General features: G+C 54.4%; 1 protein-coding gene across 2 annotated transcripts; it reads left to right on the top strand.

Annotated features, from left to right (window-relative positions):
* Positions 1-16,933, top strand: LOC119109645 (potassium voltage-gated channel protein Shab-like). Of its 2 annotated transcripts, XM_037233361.1 has the most exons (3): positions 1-136; positions 15,592-16,245; positions 16,618-16,933. In XM_037233361.1, exons 2-3 carry the CDS (start codon positions 15,607-15,609, stop codon positions 16,639-16,641), a joined length of 663 nt encoding a protein of 220 aa, XP_037089256.1. In that variant the 5' UTR covers positions 1-136; positions 15,592-15,606; the 3' UTR covers positions 16,642-16,933. The 2 variants fall into 2 exon arrangements, with proteins under 2 accessions (XP_037089256.1, XP_037089255.1); XM_037233360.1 differs by having other exon boundaries at positions 15,592-16,933.

Below are 16,933 nucleotides of genomic sequence, written 5' to 3' on the forward strand. Positions count from 1 at the left end.
CCGGTGAGCGGCGCTGCGCCCGCGGCGACTCGACCGACCGGCACCGTGTCGAGGCATGCCCGGCGGGGGCGGGGTGAGGCGCGGTGACCAGGCGCCGGCTGCCCGGCCGCTCCGCTAAGGTTCCAGATAAGCCCAGGTGAGTGCCGGTACAGTGTCACTCGCTTCGCGGTAGGAAGCGTGCAGTCTGGTTGTTGAGCAAGATCGTCCTTGTTTTGCTTGGACCGACGATGGCCTATGCTATTTCTAAATCAAAATATTATTATTTGGCCGGGCAAGGGCTGCTGAAGATGTTTGGCAGCCTTCTGCTGAAAGAGGAGCCTCACCTTGCGGAGTGACGACGAATTTAAAATCTGAATTTGTTTTGGCACCAGTGACAGTTGTTCTTTACAGGGGCCGCAATCCATGCCTTTATATTTCGCCAGAAAAGCAAAGCTCTGAATCGGCAACCGTGTTTAGGTGCCATTTGACTGATTACATTGTTTTGCTTTGTTTATTTATTTTGCTGATTTGAGGTGCTTTATTCAATGGATAGGTATTCCGAGAGGGCGGGAACGTCAGGGAACGAGGGAAGGAGTGGCTGCTCCTCACTGTTGGGAAGACAGACGACGTTAGCCAGCTATTGGTGTATGGAGCGAACTGCATTGAGGGCCGTTCTGACACTGAGCTAACTCTCGTTTCGTTGGTTGGTCTACCATGCTGCGGCCTTGTAGTAAAACCAAATGGTAATTCAAGTATAACGCGCAGAACACTAGCCTTGATTTTTAAGATGTCGCAAACACGATCTTGCTTTTCGTTGGCTTCACTGACACAGTTGGCGGACCGAAAGCATTGAGCTGTCGATTGAATTGCGGAATGTCCAACAAGCATCACAATGTTAGCGTCAGTGTGTAACAAATCAGTATCAGTTGCCAATGTAGGGTTTACTTAAAACTGAAATAGAAGTGATGTAACCTGACCTGAACCCCATACACGGTACGCAACCATACTCGTCTGAACCCCATACACCATACACGTACGCCCCAAGGGGACAGCAGCAACTGCCATCCCTGCAAAAGTGAACTGCCCAGAACTCTCTCTACTGCCCAACTCTCTACTGCCCAGACTCAGAGCGCACGGCCAGCAAGCCCGGCTGCCCCGACAAAGCACAGCTGTCCTGGCGGAAGGCAGGTGGGGCTGGACTAGCGCTGGCCAGGGCCGACCATTCCCTGTGATGCACGTTAGATCCAGCTGTTTGTTTAGGCCCGAGGCCTGCCTGCACTAGGGCCTCCTCCATCGCGGTGTGTATGGGTCTTGTCGAGTTCTTTGTTTGCCCTCGCGCTCCTCCGTCGGCCAGGTCGTTCCTTCTGTGGTCGGGACGTCTGTCGGTGGGCCGCTGCTGGGGTGGCAGGTGTAGGGCGGCGGCTCTCCTCATCAGGTCTCGAAAACCACCGGGCGGAGCAGCCTGTTACCTGTGATACTCTCGTTGCAAGACCGAGCCGGTGCCGATGCAAAATAAACGGGGCGAAAACCCCTTGCTGTGCAGGAGTGGGCGTTAATGCGACCTTGGTGGGACAAATGATGCATGTGCCACGTGGTAATTTGGACGGCAGCCGTGCGAGGTGGACCGATGCCAAGCCGCTGCTCTGAAACCGTTCCACGATCGCAGATGGCAACTGGTGGGCAACCTGATGCCGTAAATGGCGACTAGAAACAATTCAACTCCGGCAACAGTCGTCTCGTCGCCTAGTGTTGGAAATAACATTATTTCGTTTACATGCCCTACAGTAGCGGTCAGCATCTAAGGGCTGTCATCAGTCACGTTGCGGCTTCCTTGAACTCCAGAATAAGTTCAGCGGGCTGGAGATTGAATCCCCCGTTTAAGTTCTCTTTCTGGTAAAGTCGTGACCTTGAAAGCCAAGTGTGACGTCAAGTGTCTCTTCTCAAATCCTTATTATAATCCTGCGAACGGATGCCAATCATCGTCTGCAGCCAATCCAGCTGTATTGTGTTCCTTTGCGCAGAGGTCCGGGATGTTTATACAAACCATCCACTGCCCGCACCAGCCAGACGCTCTCCTGCGACTAGTCAATACTCATGAACGTTTCAGAGGCGAAAACGTCGACAAAACCAAAATTGCGCCGCATGAAAATTACAGAGGCGAAATGACTGAGAAGTGATTAAGAGATAGGCGCTCAGGTTTCTCGTTGTTTTCCGGTGTTTTCAGCTCTATTCAGGCTCAAACCACCGAAATACAGCCGTTTCGACGCTTTTGATGCCGGCGGCTCTTCATGGAAAACTCACATTGAGGTGTGCTTAATTTAAAATTGTTGGCCCAATGTCTGTATAGTTCGTTGAGTTGGGAAGGCCGTTCATTGTTCAGTTTCGCTCTGCGGGTAAGATTTTCTCTACCAAGTCCAACGGCTTCCCCAGGGGATGTACCCGTTACCATCCGCCACCCATTTCTGATCAGTTGCATTAACCCGCTACAAAACCTCATTTATTTTAAAGCTCTAATTATAAATTGTGACACCGTTTCATGACAAGTAACACTTAGACTAGCACTCAAGCGACTGTAATGTCAAAACTTATAAGAACGCGTCTGATGTTACCAAAAGAAGCGGAAGCAGGGACATTGCAGAGTATTTCTCGAGACGTGTACCCGACGTTTCATTTATCGTGAACGTTTTATCCATATTAGTACCCATACTCGTTACCCGTTTTTTCTCAAAACCGTACTCAACCAACCTAGCCCATTACCCACTCCATAGGGGTATCCATGGGTTTACCCAACTTAGAGATCTCTGGTCCACCCTGACTTTACACACAGGGCGATTCCAGCACCTAAAACTGCCTGGGTTTAAGAGTGTCCAGCTGTTCTTCGGTCGGCTTCGACCATCCTTCTACAGGGCTAGGAAGTCGGTGACTACAACCATGGCAGTCACCCACCCCCGCTTGCCCCGGTCCAGGGCAGGGTGAGTCAAAGCCCACCGCGCGAACGGCAAGCTAGCATCCGTGAACGCCTTATCTACTGATATATGTCGGATGGGTCTGGTCTTTGTAGCTGCTGACCCATTCGTTTAATTAATTAAGAGCAACGAGGTCGTGACGTCTCGGACCAAAGAACCTTCAGGTCGATTCTTCAGCTAGGAAGTAACTGTGAACGTGCTTTAGTAGTCATGCTTCTAGGGACAGACGGCGGGAAAGCATTTCTACTTCCAGCGCACCTCTGTCTGCTGGTGCTCGGTCAGCAATGGCCTCATAGACTCCCCGCGAACAGGCTCTGTTTGCGCGAAAACCAGGCCATTGACTAAATGCTGCTGTGTAAATGAAGCCTGATAACTGGCCGGTTGCAGCTTCGAGATGTTCTTCGCCGGACGCTGAGGTAGAAAGCTTTTAGGTCGAGTGGTCATCTGATTTCCCCCGATGCTTGCCTGGCTCACTGTAAAAGGCCTGTTCCCCGGAGGCCCATTGGCGGAAGGCGAGCGGTCGTTTCCATGGAGCCGCTGTACACAGTAGTGTGTGACGCCGTCGCGGTCAACTTTGCCCTGTCCCGCCGTCGCCGGGAACAGTCGAGGTCACCTCCGCCCCGACCTCTCGCTCGAACTCGCAGTCGGCGTGACCTTGTCGCCGCTTGGGTCACACCAGCCGGCGACCCCGGCTGCTCCGTACCGTCGCCGCACGTCCATGAGTGACACGCAGTAGCGGGCGGCGGCGGCCACCGCGTCACCTCCGTGCCAGGTATGTTTGCACTGATCAATACGAGCACCGGCGCGGCGCCCGGCCGGCAGCGGAACGGCGCCCGGCGCCGGGCAGCGGGGGGGGGGGGGGGGCGGGGCTTCAGACGGGCGCCGCTCTGGGCAGGGGCAGCGGGGGCGACTCAGGACCACAGATGGACACCGCCCTGGGCAGGAGCAGCGGGAGAGGAGAGCCAGGGACACAGACAGACATCGCTGTGGGCAAGAACGGAGGAGGTGACCGCGCCTGCACGGGATGGGAGCTGGACGGAACACGCCGTTGGAGAAGGCCGGAGCCGGTGTAACGACGGGCTCACATGAAGAAGGCGAACGCCGGCCGACTGCGGCGACGTCACCGGCCCGCCGGGGCGCCGGCAGTGACGTCACAGGCCGCTGGGAGTGGATGTGACCTGACCTGCAGCCGGGCCTCCGATTGATCCCGAGCCAGGGAGGCTGCAGAAGCTGTCGGGTTCGGGCGCCGCCCGGGCGCTGCTCGGAGAAGCGGTGAACCTGGGGCATTCGAGCGGAACAACCCGCTGCCGGGGCCGACAGGCTCGAGCTGTGTGCAGCGCAGCGCCGGATCTCCGGGATCAGTCTGCTGAGCCGCACATCTCCTCTTGCCTTTCACGCGCGTTGGAGGGCGTCCGGAAACAACTAGTGCTGGAAGGAGGGACAGTCCGCTTTCATCTGGGATACAGAGCATATCAAGCCAAGAAACATAAGTTTGCACGATGGATTGAGGCTACAAGGGATTTCCTTGTGTGAAAATTGCTGTTAACTCCTTTGTCAATGCTGTTTAACTCTGATGACATCTCACACGCCCACATTGTTAGTTTTTATGCGATTTAGGCCATTGCTTTAAGTAATCTCCTGTGATAAGACATGCTTTGCAAGTTGCAGCTTGCAAAATACGTTGCAAGTAAGCATTACTTATATTATTGATAGAACTATGATCAAAGCGGCGGGACGCACGCGATTGCTGTATGGTCACGATGCTACTTAGATTCAGTGTAAATTGCGTGGATTTCTACGGACTGTTTCCACCTACGCCCATCGCTTCATAGGTCGACAGCTTCCCCACATTTTCATTTCCACCCACATCGCTCATCTCACGCTTTGTTAGGCCGAGGAGCAGCCCCTGACGTGTCGGTGCAGTCGTTCAGCACTGCAGATGTTACCTTCGTGTTAAGTAAGACGAATTTGCCATTACCATTGCAGTTTTCAGTAGGACTCAGGTCAACTAACCGCATTGGAGGTGTTAAGGTCTTCCCGAGCCGTGTGAGGGCGCGGCATGGTGATCTGCTATCGCTCTTCTCCGTCGCTTCCACTTCCTGCTCCCTGAGGTGCTACATTCTTGTGTAGTGTTACAAATGCGCCTTTGCCACTGCAGTTTTCAACATGATTTAAGGCAAATGGCCTCAAATTAAGTGCTGAACTCTTCTCCGGCCGTATGCAGTAAAGATAGGACGGTGATCTGTCCGCTGTCACTTCAGCTCCTGTTTGTCCGACATCATGGTTTCACACGTGGGGCTATGAGGATAATCTACCGCTCATGCTCTCATTTGAACGGAGGCTGCCCCATGTCTTCGATGGCCCACGACACAGTCATGCAACTTGTACTGTGTATGGAAGCTGTCATTGATGACCAATCGAATTTTGGTGCTGTGCCCTCCTGGAGCGCACATGATTCTATGACACTACATCAGCTCCCAGGCGGGCTTTTTTCGTAGTTTTAGTTGTGAAACGTTACAATTGACGGTAAAATCAATTTTATTGAAACAAGTACACACATTGTTATCTACGACGTGCACGCAACTGACGTAAGGGTACCTAGGTGGTCATTCTTGTTAAAATGGAATATTTAAATTAGATTAAGATTAAGCATCGCGCCTGGAGGACGCGATTGTGACGTGCGCGTATCTAAAACTCGCCTCAAACCGAAGTTCGCGCACACTTGATTTGATGCGAAAGGAATTCGGCTCCACATCTCGCCTTGATCGACTCTTGCAACCCGTTGCACGCGATAACAAACGTACCTTCTACGCGTGAACATTGATTTTAGGGGAATAGAGCGTGAATCGAAAATATGTATCTTGGCTAGTCAGCTGAAACCGGTGTAAGCTTCATGATATATAGGCAACCTGAAGTCCGCGATTTCTACAATTGTGCTAAGCTGTTTACTCTGCCCGCTCCCTTCCGGAGTCCCGAGGCAACGTACGTAACAGTTGAGGCTACATAGTACGGAACAGATGACGCTACGTAGTGCGTAACAGATCGCGTGGCGTCCACCCGCGTAATGATGCACTATCAGGGTGCTAGGTTGACCGTTGATCGCGCGTTGTGGTCGCACTTGACGTGACCGGAGTGTACGGAAACAGCACACAGATGTCAATCAGGACCATATCAGTTATTTCGCATGGGTCGAGTGTTCGATGATTAACTGTTACCGTCGTACGCTGAACCTTTTAGAGCATACAGGGTGCACAGAGGCCTACTGTGTTGGAATCTGGAAACGCCGAGCTTATACATCATAAAGCTCCTACGTGCCAATTTTGAGAGGCTGTATATATTACATAACAAACGAGCCTGGCCTGGGATGGCGCCTCACGTCCATCAGCTCGGCGTCGTGCCGCCAAATGGACGAGCTTCGGAAGGCGCTCGGTCTGCATTTGAAGTGAATGTTTGGCTGCCGCACCTCGTCCGGGCGGCGCCTGGCGGCGTGACGTCAGCTGACTGGGCCGATCAGCAGCGGAGTGACGTCAGCTGACTGGGCTGATCAGCCGGGCGGAATGACGTCAGCTGACTGGACTGATCAGCGCGGCGTGACGTCAGCTGACTGGGCTGATCAGCAGGGCGGAGTGACGTCAGCTGACTAGCTGATCAGCCGGGCGGAGTGACGTCAGCTGACTGGGCTGATCAGCGGGCGGCGTGACGTCAGCTGACTGGGCTGATCAGCAGGGCGGATGACGTCAGCTGACTGGGCTGATCAGCCGGGCGGAGTGACGTCAGCTGACTGGGCTGATCAGCAGGGCGGATGACGTCAGCTGACTGGGCTGATCAGCCGGGCGGAGTGACGTCAGCTGACTGGACTGATCAGCTGGGCGGCGTGACGTCAGCTGACTGGCTGATCAGCCGGGCGGATGACGTCAGCTGACTGGGCTGATCAGCCGGGCGGAGTGACGTCAGCTGACTGGGCTGATCAGCTGGGCGGAGTGACGTCAGCTGACTGGGCTGATCAGCCGGGCGGAGTGACGTCAGCTGACTGGGCTGATCAGCCGGGCGGAGTGACGTCAGCTGACTTGGCTGATCAGCCGGGCGGAGTGACGTCAGCTGACTGGGCTGATCAGCAGGGCGGAGTGACGTCAGCTGAGGCTGATCAGCCGGGCGGAGTGACGTCAGCTGACTGGACTGATCAGCTGGGGGCGTGACGTCAGCTGACTGGGCTGATCAGCAGGGCGGAGTGACGCCAGCTGACTGGACTGATCAGCTGGGCGGCGTGACTCAGCTGACTGGGCTGATCAGCAGGGCGGAGTGACGTCAGCTGACTGGGCTGATCAGCAGGGCGGGTGACGTCAGCTGACTGGGCTGATCAGCCGGGCGGAGTGACGTCAGCTGACTGGGCTGATCAGCCGGGCGGAGTGACGTCAGCTGACTGGGCTGATCAGCTGGGCAGCGTGACGTCAGCTGACTGGGCTGATCAGCAGGGCGGTGTGATGTCAGCTGTCTAGGCTGATTAGCAGGGCGGAGTGACGTCAGCTGACTGGGCTGATCAGCCTCGTCCGCTCCCAGCTTGGGTGGCCGTACTAGCGGGCTCGACTGGGATCGCCTGGTCAGCAGATGGGCAGTCGTTTTATTCTCATTTATATGGCGTTTAGACATCACAGACTCCTTGGCAATAGTGGTCCCCGGGCAACAAGTTTTGGGTTATATGTATCGAAGTAGCTGGAGCGTTTCCTGCCAAACGCGTTGAAGTCGTTCTCAAACTGGCCTCTGCTCTCCAATGCAGAGGGTGATGAAAAGGGTGGTGAAGGGGTGTTTACCCAGCGCGAGTCCTTGCCCTCCCGCCACTGTGGGTTTCTTTCGGCTATAAACTTCCTTGGTATATTTTTCTTCCTTTTGTGGCCTGCCTGAGAGGCAAAGGGAAACAACGGGGCCCTTTGACCCGTGGGCTGGTAAGGTCACCTTCAGGATCGTGCAGGTCATCTTCTGACCTCTGCTCTGCTACGGCCCGCAGGCGGTGTCACCTTCTGACTCCTGTCTTGCTACGGCCCGTGGGCGACGTCATCTCCTGCCTTCTGTTTTGCTGCGGCTCGTATACGGCGTCATCTCCTAACCCCTGCTCCGCTGCGGCTCGCGGGCGGCGTCATCTCCTTACTTCCACTCTGCCGAGGTCCGTGGACGGCGTCATGTCCTGACTGCAGACGCTACGTGACGGGCATATCTGTCCACGCCCTGACACCTGTCCTGATTCATGTCTATGCAATGTCCACGCCTCGCCACGGCAGTGGTTACCAGCGGTGTGGAAAGGCACTCGGTGGTCTGCTCTGCCCCCCCCCCCCCCTGCCATGAGAGTGTGCTGCTGCCAACACACGGTGACGTATGCGAACTCTGTTCCTTCCGATTTTGTGATTGACGTTGCATGAGTGGATTAAAGGGAGTGTTCCACATTTATAATGTGTTTTGGGCTGAAGTAGCCATGTTGAAGATCTTTTGGTGCTGTTCACAATCCCGCCTTTCTTTAGATTTGAGCCCCTCTGGCTTCTGAGCTACACGCCCGCGAAAATAGGGAGACTATTTCGGGGAGAATATTTTAAAATGATCTTGCTATTCATTGCGTCATTATAACGTCATTCAAATCCTACTATTCCATAAGCCACGAGACGATTAAGGCTGGTAAAAACATAGCTGTCGAGGCGGTCATGCCTGACGTTCGTGCGCGCGACTTCCACATAACGGCGTCAATGGCTCTCAATCAATGCTGTGCAAGGTAGGATGACGCCAAACCATGATGTATTGAGGAGCATATTTACTTAACACAGAATTGTGCTATGTTGAATTGTGCTATGTTTGAACATACTGTTCAACATAGCACAATTTTTTTATTCACACTTAAAAAGTATACCAATAGTTATAAGTATAAGTTTGTTTCATCATACCTGATGTTTTCTTACTTTACATTTATATTACTTTAATGTTTTCAAATGTGGAACATTTTCATTAAGATGGGGAAAATTCGCGGCACTCGTACGTCAAACATGTCCATTTCAAACGTCATCCATTTCGACAAGACGCGACAAACGTCGTTCATTTCGCTTGAGGATGTTGAGTGGGACTGTATGAAACATCCTCTGCATGAAAGCGAGATTGAGATAATTGTATAAAAGTATGCAAATCGGAATAAAAACCCTCAGTTGTAGTAATCACAACAACCACCGTACACAAATATTGTGTGTGCGGTTGAATTCAGTAACACAACTGGCTGTCATATATTAGCGTCACCCATCACTTCCGCCTTCATTTCTGATGCCAGACTTGGCGGGTCGGTTGGTCACGCGGCGGTCAGTTACGAAACGCACACGGAATAGTAGCAACGCAGGCTGCCTGATTAAGGGCAGCTATAGTGTGCTCCGTCGACAAGGTGGCTCCACTTTGTGTCGGCCGTCGTCGAAACCTCCCACCATCTGGACCCGGCGTGGGCAGCCGGGCCCTGACGCTGCGTGAGCTCAATCACCCGCCACGCGCAGCACCGATCACGCCCCTAGACACGGGACGAGGCTGGGAGAGGCCCGCCGCTGGCTGGCGACGAGACTGCGAGAGGCCCGCCACCGACCGGCGACGAGGCTGCCAAGGCCCGCCACCGACCGTGACGAGGCTGCCTGAGGCCCCGCTGACCGGTGACGAGACTGCCAGAGGCCCGCCGCTGACCGGTGACGAGGCTGCCAGAGCCCGCCGCTGACCGGTGACGAGGCTGCCAGAGGCCCGCCGCTGACTGACGAGGCTCTGTGAGGCCCCCGCTGACCGGTGACGAGGCTGCGAGAGGCCCCGCTAGCCGGTGACGAGGCTGCCTGAGGCCCGCCGCTGACCGGCGACGAGGCTGCCAGAGGCCCGCCGCTGACCGGTGACGAGGCTGGGAGAGGCCTGCCGCTGACTGGCGACGGGACTGCGAGAGGCCCGCCACCGACCGGCGACGAGGCTACCAGAGGCCCGCCACCGACGGTGACGAGGCTGCCAGAGGCCCGCCGCTGACCGGCGACGAGGCTGCCAGAGGCCCGCCGCTGACCGGTGACGAGGCTCTGTGAGGCCCGCCGCTGACCGGTGACGAGGCTGTGAGAGGCCCGCCGCCGATCGGGGACAACGCTGGGAGAGGCCCGCCGCCGCACGGCAGCATGGCCGCAGCGATACCTATGGAATGCATCAGGATGCAGCACTCCAGCGCCGTTTAGGCAGCGATGTTTGTGGAAGGCATCAGGATGCAGCACTCCATCGCCGTTTGGACCGGCCAGCGATGTTCGTGGGAGGCATCAGGATGCAGCACTCCAGCGCCGTTTGGACCGGTCAGCGATGTTTGTGAAATGCATCAGGATGCAGCACTCCAGCGCCGTTTGGACCCGTCAGCGATGTTTGTGGAAGGCATCAGGATGCAGCACTCCAGCGCCGTTTGGACCGGTCAGCGATGTTTGTGGAAGGCATCAGGATGCAGCACTCCAGCGCCGTTTGGACCGGTCAGCGATGTTTGTGGAAAGCATCAGGATGCAGCACTCCAGCGCCGTTTGGACTGGGCAGCGATGTTTGTGGAAGGCATCAGGGTGCGGTGCCCCAGCAGCGTCGTTTGGACCAGGCTGCCTTGTGGCGATCACTGCGGGCAACGTTTCTTGAGCGATATTGCGGGCTTTAAAGGAGTTCGGGTCCAGCCAGTCCTTCTGATTGGGGCTGTCTGTGAGCATTTGTGGGTTATGGAAATCATAACTCATCAAGACGCTTTGGTGTTCGGGCTTAAGGGGCTGAGTGATCAGTGTGCTCGCTTATCATCCAATTCTCACATGACTTATGCTCGCTTAATGAGTTTGTTAAGCTCAGAACTGCTGAAAATATGCCGCATCTGAGTTTTGCTTACCGGCACGGCTTGAACCAGGTCGCGCCGAATTTGATAGCAATGCCCGTCTCGTGAATTTCTATCATCAAGCCTCTGGATAGTAATTTGCAGGCTGGGGCTAATTAGATCCCAATCTAATTAGAGTTTGTCCCACGAGACGTGGCCGATGATATTGACTGTTCTCCTCTGATCGTCTGTAATATCACGGCGGGCTCGCTGATATCTGCAAAGTGTATTGCACGTGCTGACCATTCCACATCGCATGATTAACGTTCATTGTGAACTGTTTTTGGTCTCTGCCGATTAAAGGGAATGTTTCACTTTTTTAGATAATGAAGTAGACAACGTTTACTGGAAACTGTTTTGTCTCTGCCGATTAAAGGGAATGTTTCACTTTTTTAGATAATGAAGTAAGCATCATATATGGTGAAACAAGCTCATTTATTGCTGTTGGTATGCTAGTAGAAAAGACTTCTCGAGACACCACCGTTTCTCCGCCGAGTAAATATACTCCTCGATACGTCGTTGTTTGATTACGTCATCGTACATTGCACAACATTGATTGAGAGCCCATCGACCGCCGTTATATCTGGAAATCGTGCCCATAAATGCCAGACATGAATGACTCGACCATTTTATTTTACCCGCTATTGATCGCCGCATGGCTTATGTAATCGCAGGATTTGAATGACATTATTATGTCGTCATGATAACCAAGGTGACTTTGAAATACTCTGTCTAAAATATTCCCCCCATTTATGTGGGCGTGTAACTCAGAAACCAGAGGGGCTCAGCCTTTCAAAAGAGCAGGGCCGTGAACTTCACCGAAAGGTCTTCAAGACGGTCATTCAGTTCAAAACCCCATACAAATGTGGAACACTCCCATTAAGCATTGCTTTTGAAACACTAAAACGTGAATACAAAACTCGTGGAGATATCTTACTTTAAGTTAGCGTGGTACTGTGTGCAACGGTGGAGAAAGTTAAGATATTTTGCTTGAGCAAAGCGATTTACTATTGTAATTGGTTCGCCCCGAGGGCATGAATACTGTCACTTGCAAGGCGATCAGACCTCATTTGACGTAAGCCAGTCCAGCCAACTGCGGTCCGCCGTCTTATTTTTCGCGACGTTCAGAGCGCTTGGTGGGCGGCGGGGCCGACCGGCCTGGCCCATTTGGGCCGGTTCCACTCATCCGGTGCCCCCGGGGAAGACGGGAGGTCAGGTTTAACGGCCATCCTTCGCCGACGTGGCCGTCGTCGCGCACTCAGTCGGCCGACAAGTGTGGAGCATTAGCGGCGCGGCGCAGGTGTCTGCCCCGGTCTGCTTCACCTCCTCCCCCCCCCCCCTGCTTCAGGTCCAACACGTGGGTCGGCCGACAGGGACGGGCTCGAGCTTTAAAGGCTTCCGACCGAAATGCCGAGTCGCCTGCGCACGAGTTTTATGGTCGAGCACTTCCGGGATCTGCGCGATCTGGCACGTGCCGCTTGGAAGACGGCGCCTCCTCAGAAAGTCTGGCCAGATCGAGTAGACTGTTGCTTTTCAGCTGTCTCCATCGAAGATGTGCGACTGAAACTAAAAGTGAAGTGTCGTATCACACGGCGCTTAGTCGCATTCTCCGAGTCACAAGCTTAACGTGTGCGGACGGCCCACCAGTCCGGGGCAAAATTGGCAGTAAATTACGCTACGGAACTCACTTCAAAAAAATTGGAACAAGTGACATCAGTTTCCAGGCAGAAAACCATGATCACCACACGCCAATCTCTTCGGATGCTTGAAAATCACACAACTCTTTTCATAGCTTAGAGGACACCAGTAGGCAGAGGAGCAGTACTGACGATCAAAAATGCACACGAAGCATTTCAATTTTGAGTCAGGTCTTAAGCGTGTAGAACCTTTGTGGTGGTTTGCTTTCAATGTGCGACAAATGAAGAGTTGCTCTTTCAATGAATACGCCTTCATGGTATCATAGTATATCATGGTATCATGGTATGGTACCATATTGGTCCCTGTACAATTTTCCTTGAACTATACAACGCGTCTAAGTTCGCAAACATCATCCCACGCTCCTCCGCGCCAGCACACTTCTAAAGCCCAAATGCCTCGTCATAAGTTACGAAACAATAATCTTGTGACGTCATCCGGACGTCAGTTTGGTGAATTCTGCTCCCTTCAGCCAGCAGATGACAACAGTTTGAGGTCCGGCAGCGTGTTAAAGTGGCCATTAGCCAACTTCATTTTTCCTATCGAGGTCACATGGCAGTCGGCTGGCCGCAGTTCGAAACCGCGGCAGAGGGCGCTGGGGAAGGGCGAGTGTGCTGCTTTGGGGGGGGGGGGGGAAGGGGGAGGGGTGTGCCAGAGAGCGCTGATAAGGGAGCGAGTTTGCGTGATTGGCGAAGGAGCGTTTGCAGGTGTGTGGGTGGGCGTAGATGCGTGGGCGGGTAGGTGGTGTCCACGTGGGCATTCGGGCATGTGTTCATGCATGCTTGTTACAGAACTCACACGTACACACACACACACACACACACACACACACACACACACACACACACACACACACAACACACACACACACACACACACACACACACACACACCACACACACACACACACACACACACACACACACACACACACACACCACACACACACACACACGCCTCCAAATTATACAGCATTATTGAATAAACGCATTGCAAAGCAGCACAGCAATAAGCGTCAATGCGGTTAATGGTGGATGTTTCTGCGCACGTGGGAGATAGTCGTGACTCAATATCGGAACTCTTGAAACAAAGATTCATCGTTCTGCGCTTGGCATGGAAAAACTGAGTGAGCCTAAATACTTTCAAAAATGTACTGACGTGCGAAAAGCACTTATGGATCGAAGTAGGCGAAATTGACTTAATGTACTAACTAAAGCGATCTCTTTTTTGTCTATTGACTCATGGCATATAAGACAAATTTTCTTATGAAGTATGTTACAATGGCGCATGTCTAAAACTAGAAGTAGCCTTAGAATGGTTTGGCAAGGCTAACAACACAGCGACGCGAAATCACAAAGTTGTTATTAACTTTCGTGTCGACTTTCGACAGCTGTTTCAAGACACCCGTGTATGCGGGGCGTGCGGGCACGGCCCTGCTTATTAGTGTGCCAGGGTGTGACACAAATACGTCTTGTTTGTGTAGGCTCTATCATAATGGGCATGACCTTTAGTTGGGCTCATGCGTGCTTTCCTGCGCTTATGAACATCACGGACCAATGCACCAATAGGGATGCGTTATATTAGATCGGCGTGATGTGAATGGATGCCTTCAGCTTCCAGATCTGGACTGACAGAATGATGTGGCTCTTTCGTAATATGTGGTCTATAGAGAAATGTAAGCATCTTGGCTGAGGTTGTGATTTTTTTTTAGGTATCATAGCAGTAATGCTCACGATATTATGCTCATCGTGGTAAGTGGTTATTACGGTGTTGTGGCTCGTGATTAGAGTGTGATTAATGATGATTGGAGAGTCATGATGGGAATAGGGTCTGTGTTGGATTAATTAAGCAAAATTGTGTTATCGGACATCACTCAAGACGTTTCAAAGCCCGACGTTCAGCTGCTATTAAGGGGCCGTTACATTCCGGCACGCAAACTGATTGATCAGGTTTTCGGACACTTTCTCCGTCACCGACATCCAGGGGGCGCGTGAGCTGCACCGTGACATGGGATCGCCGTAAGCGCCGGGCCCGGTCGTCGCTCGCGATGCCGTGGATGGCACGTTCATGGTGCTGTCGCTGCCCGCCCGCCGGGTCGATGCAGGCAGCGTGAGCTGACGGGTGACACGCGACGCGCTCCGGCCTGACGACCGGCTCCGGTCCGGCGACGCGCTCCGGCCTGGCGACCGGTTCCGGTCCGGCGGGCGGCGACCGGCGACCGGCTCCGGTCCGGCAGGCGGCGGCCCGCTTCGTTCCGGTGGGCGGCGACCGGTTCCGGTCCGGCAGGCGGCGGCCCGCTCCGTTCCGGCGGGCGGCGACCGGCTGCGGTCCGGTGGGCGGCGACCGGCTCCGGTCCGGTGGGCGGCGACCGGCTCCGGTCCGGCGGGCGGCGGCCCGCTCCGTTCCGGCGGGCGGCGGCCCGCTCCGGTCCGGCCGCCGCTGCCGAGGAAGTCGGCGGCGGCGGCGCCACGACCGAGACAGCGCTCAATATGTGCCGGCGCCGGATAACCGGACAGATTGCGACTCTGTCGTTCGTCTCTTGCGCGGCGCAATAACGCGTAAACATGTTGTACGACGGCAGATATTGGGTAACGGCACGAGCCTAATGAGTTGTTCCAGCTGATGACTTCTCCTTGTTTTGCAGCACACTGCACTCTGAAAGTACTATAAGTTAATCACAGCTCAAATATCATGTTTGTCCGAGAGCTCATGGCCTAAAATGCTCTAAAAAACTTGGAAATGTTTTGGGCGCGCCAGAATTGACGTTGAATTGTTTATCTGGGCCAAGGTGGTTATTACTATTGAAAACAGGCTGCCAAAACGAGATGCGCGTATACTTAACTACAACTGTTGGCTTAAGACTTCTTACGTATTACATATGTTTTTGCATATATTTAAGTGTTTGCGATAATTGAAACTGTTTCACTAACCTTAAATATCACAAAAGAGCAGCGCGGCATCTCTCTTGGAATGACCCTGACTTCGACCGCGTGATGTGGCCGTCACGGTGACGAATCGAGCTGTAACGTCACGTGTCTCCGCTGACCCGGCCACTGTGACAGCGCGTGGGTTGCCGGTCCACAGAGACCTGCCGTCCGGATGGACCCGCCGGGCGAGGAGGGCGGCGCGCCTGCCGTCAGCCGGCAGAGCAGCGCTGGCGGCGAGCAGCGCAGCGCGGCCGCCACAATCGCCGCCCTGCGCCGCGAGCTGGCGCAGCCGCCGCCAGAGCCGGCCACCATCATCCGGCTCAAGGCCATGAACAAGCGCGTCGTCATCAACGTGGGCGGCGTGCGCAATGAGGTGCTCTGGTCTACGCTGGAGCGGCTGCCGCGTACCCGGCTCGGTAAGCTGAAGGCGTGCAACACGCACGAGGACATTCTGGGCATCTGCGACGAGTACTCACTGATGGAGAATGAGTTCTTCTTCGACCGGCACCCGCGCTCGTTCTGCAGCATCCTCAACTTCTACCGGACGGGCAAGCTGCACCTGGTGGAGGAGATGTGCGTGATTGCCTTCAGCGAGGACCTCGAGTACTGGGGCATCGACGAACTGTACCTCGAGTCGTGCTGCCAGCACAAGTACCACACCCGGCGCGAGTACGTCAACGAGGAGATGAAAAAGGAGGCTGATTCGCTCAAGACGGGGGAAACGGAGCAGTTCGGCTCCGGCAAATGGGCCCAGTACCAGAAGTTCCTTTGGGACCTCATGGAGAAGCCGACCACGTCGCTGGGCGCTCGGGTAAGTGGGCCCGCAGCCAGGCGCCGCTCATGTTGCGCCAGGGCCTGCGGCCAGCCTCCGTGCTCGCTTGGGTGAGTGGGCGCACGTGGAAAGGTTGCACCGGTGATGTATTTCTGGAATTTGGTGCTACGTGAAGCTTTAATCGTGATGGAAGCTTTTGGTGTCGGCTGCGTGCTATCGTGCGGAAAACCAAACATTTGTTTTAACTGTTTCACTACCGCTTAAAGCCTCTCGCTTGCTTAAGTCGTCAGGGTGCTGGTATGTCGGGCATTTATTGATGCAAAAATGCACATCACGGATTCTTTATTTGCCTTGCATAAACCTCATGTCTATCAACACTAATCAACACATTGCATTTCTCTTTACTTCAAGCACTGGAAACTCAGTTACAACTAGCACAAATCACTATTTCCACATCTCTCGAAGCGGAGACGCGTCCGGTCTGTGGCTCTCCTTCGGTGTCGCAGTGGCCGCTGGCAGCGACGTCGCCTGCCTAACACGAGCCGCGCGACTCTCCCTCGGTGTCGTGGCGGCCGCCGGCAGCGACGTCGCCTGCCTAACACGGGCCGCGCAGTGTGCTCTGCCCTAGCTTTCGCAGGTGGCCGCCTTGAGAGCTGGCTATGCTCCCTCCCGCACGCGCAGCCGGGCTGTTGTGTGGCTGGCCGGGGATGGGCTGAGGCAATGCACC

The sequence above is a fragment of the Pollicipes pollicipes genome, unplaced genomic scaffold, assembly GCF_011947565.3.
Source record: "Pollicipes pollicipes isolate AB1234 unplaced genomic scaffold, Ppol_2.1 Scaffold_7231;HRSCAF=8579_pilon_pilon_pilon, whole genome shotgun sequence".
Lineage (NCBI taxonomy): Eukaryota > Metazoa > Arthropoda > Thecostraca > Pollicipedomorpha > Pollicipedidae > Pollicipes > Pollicipes pollicipes.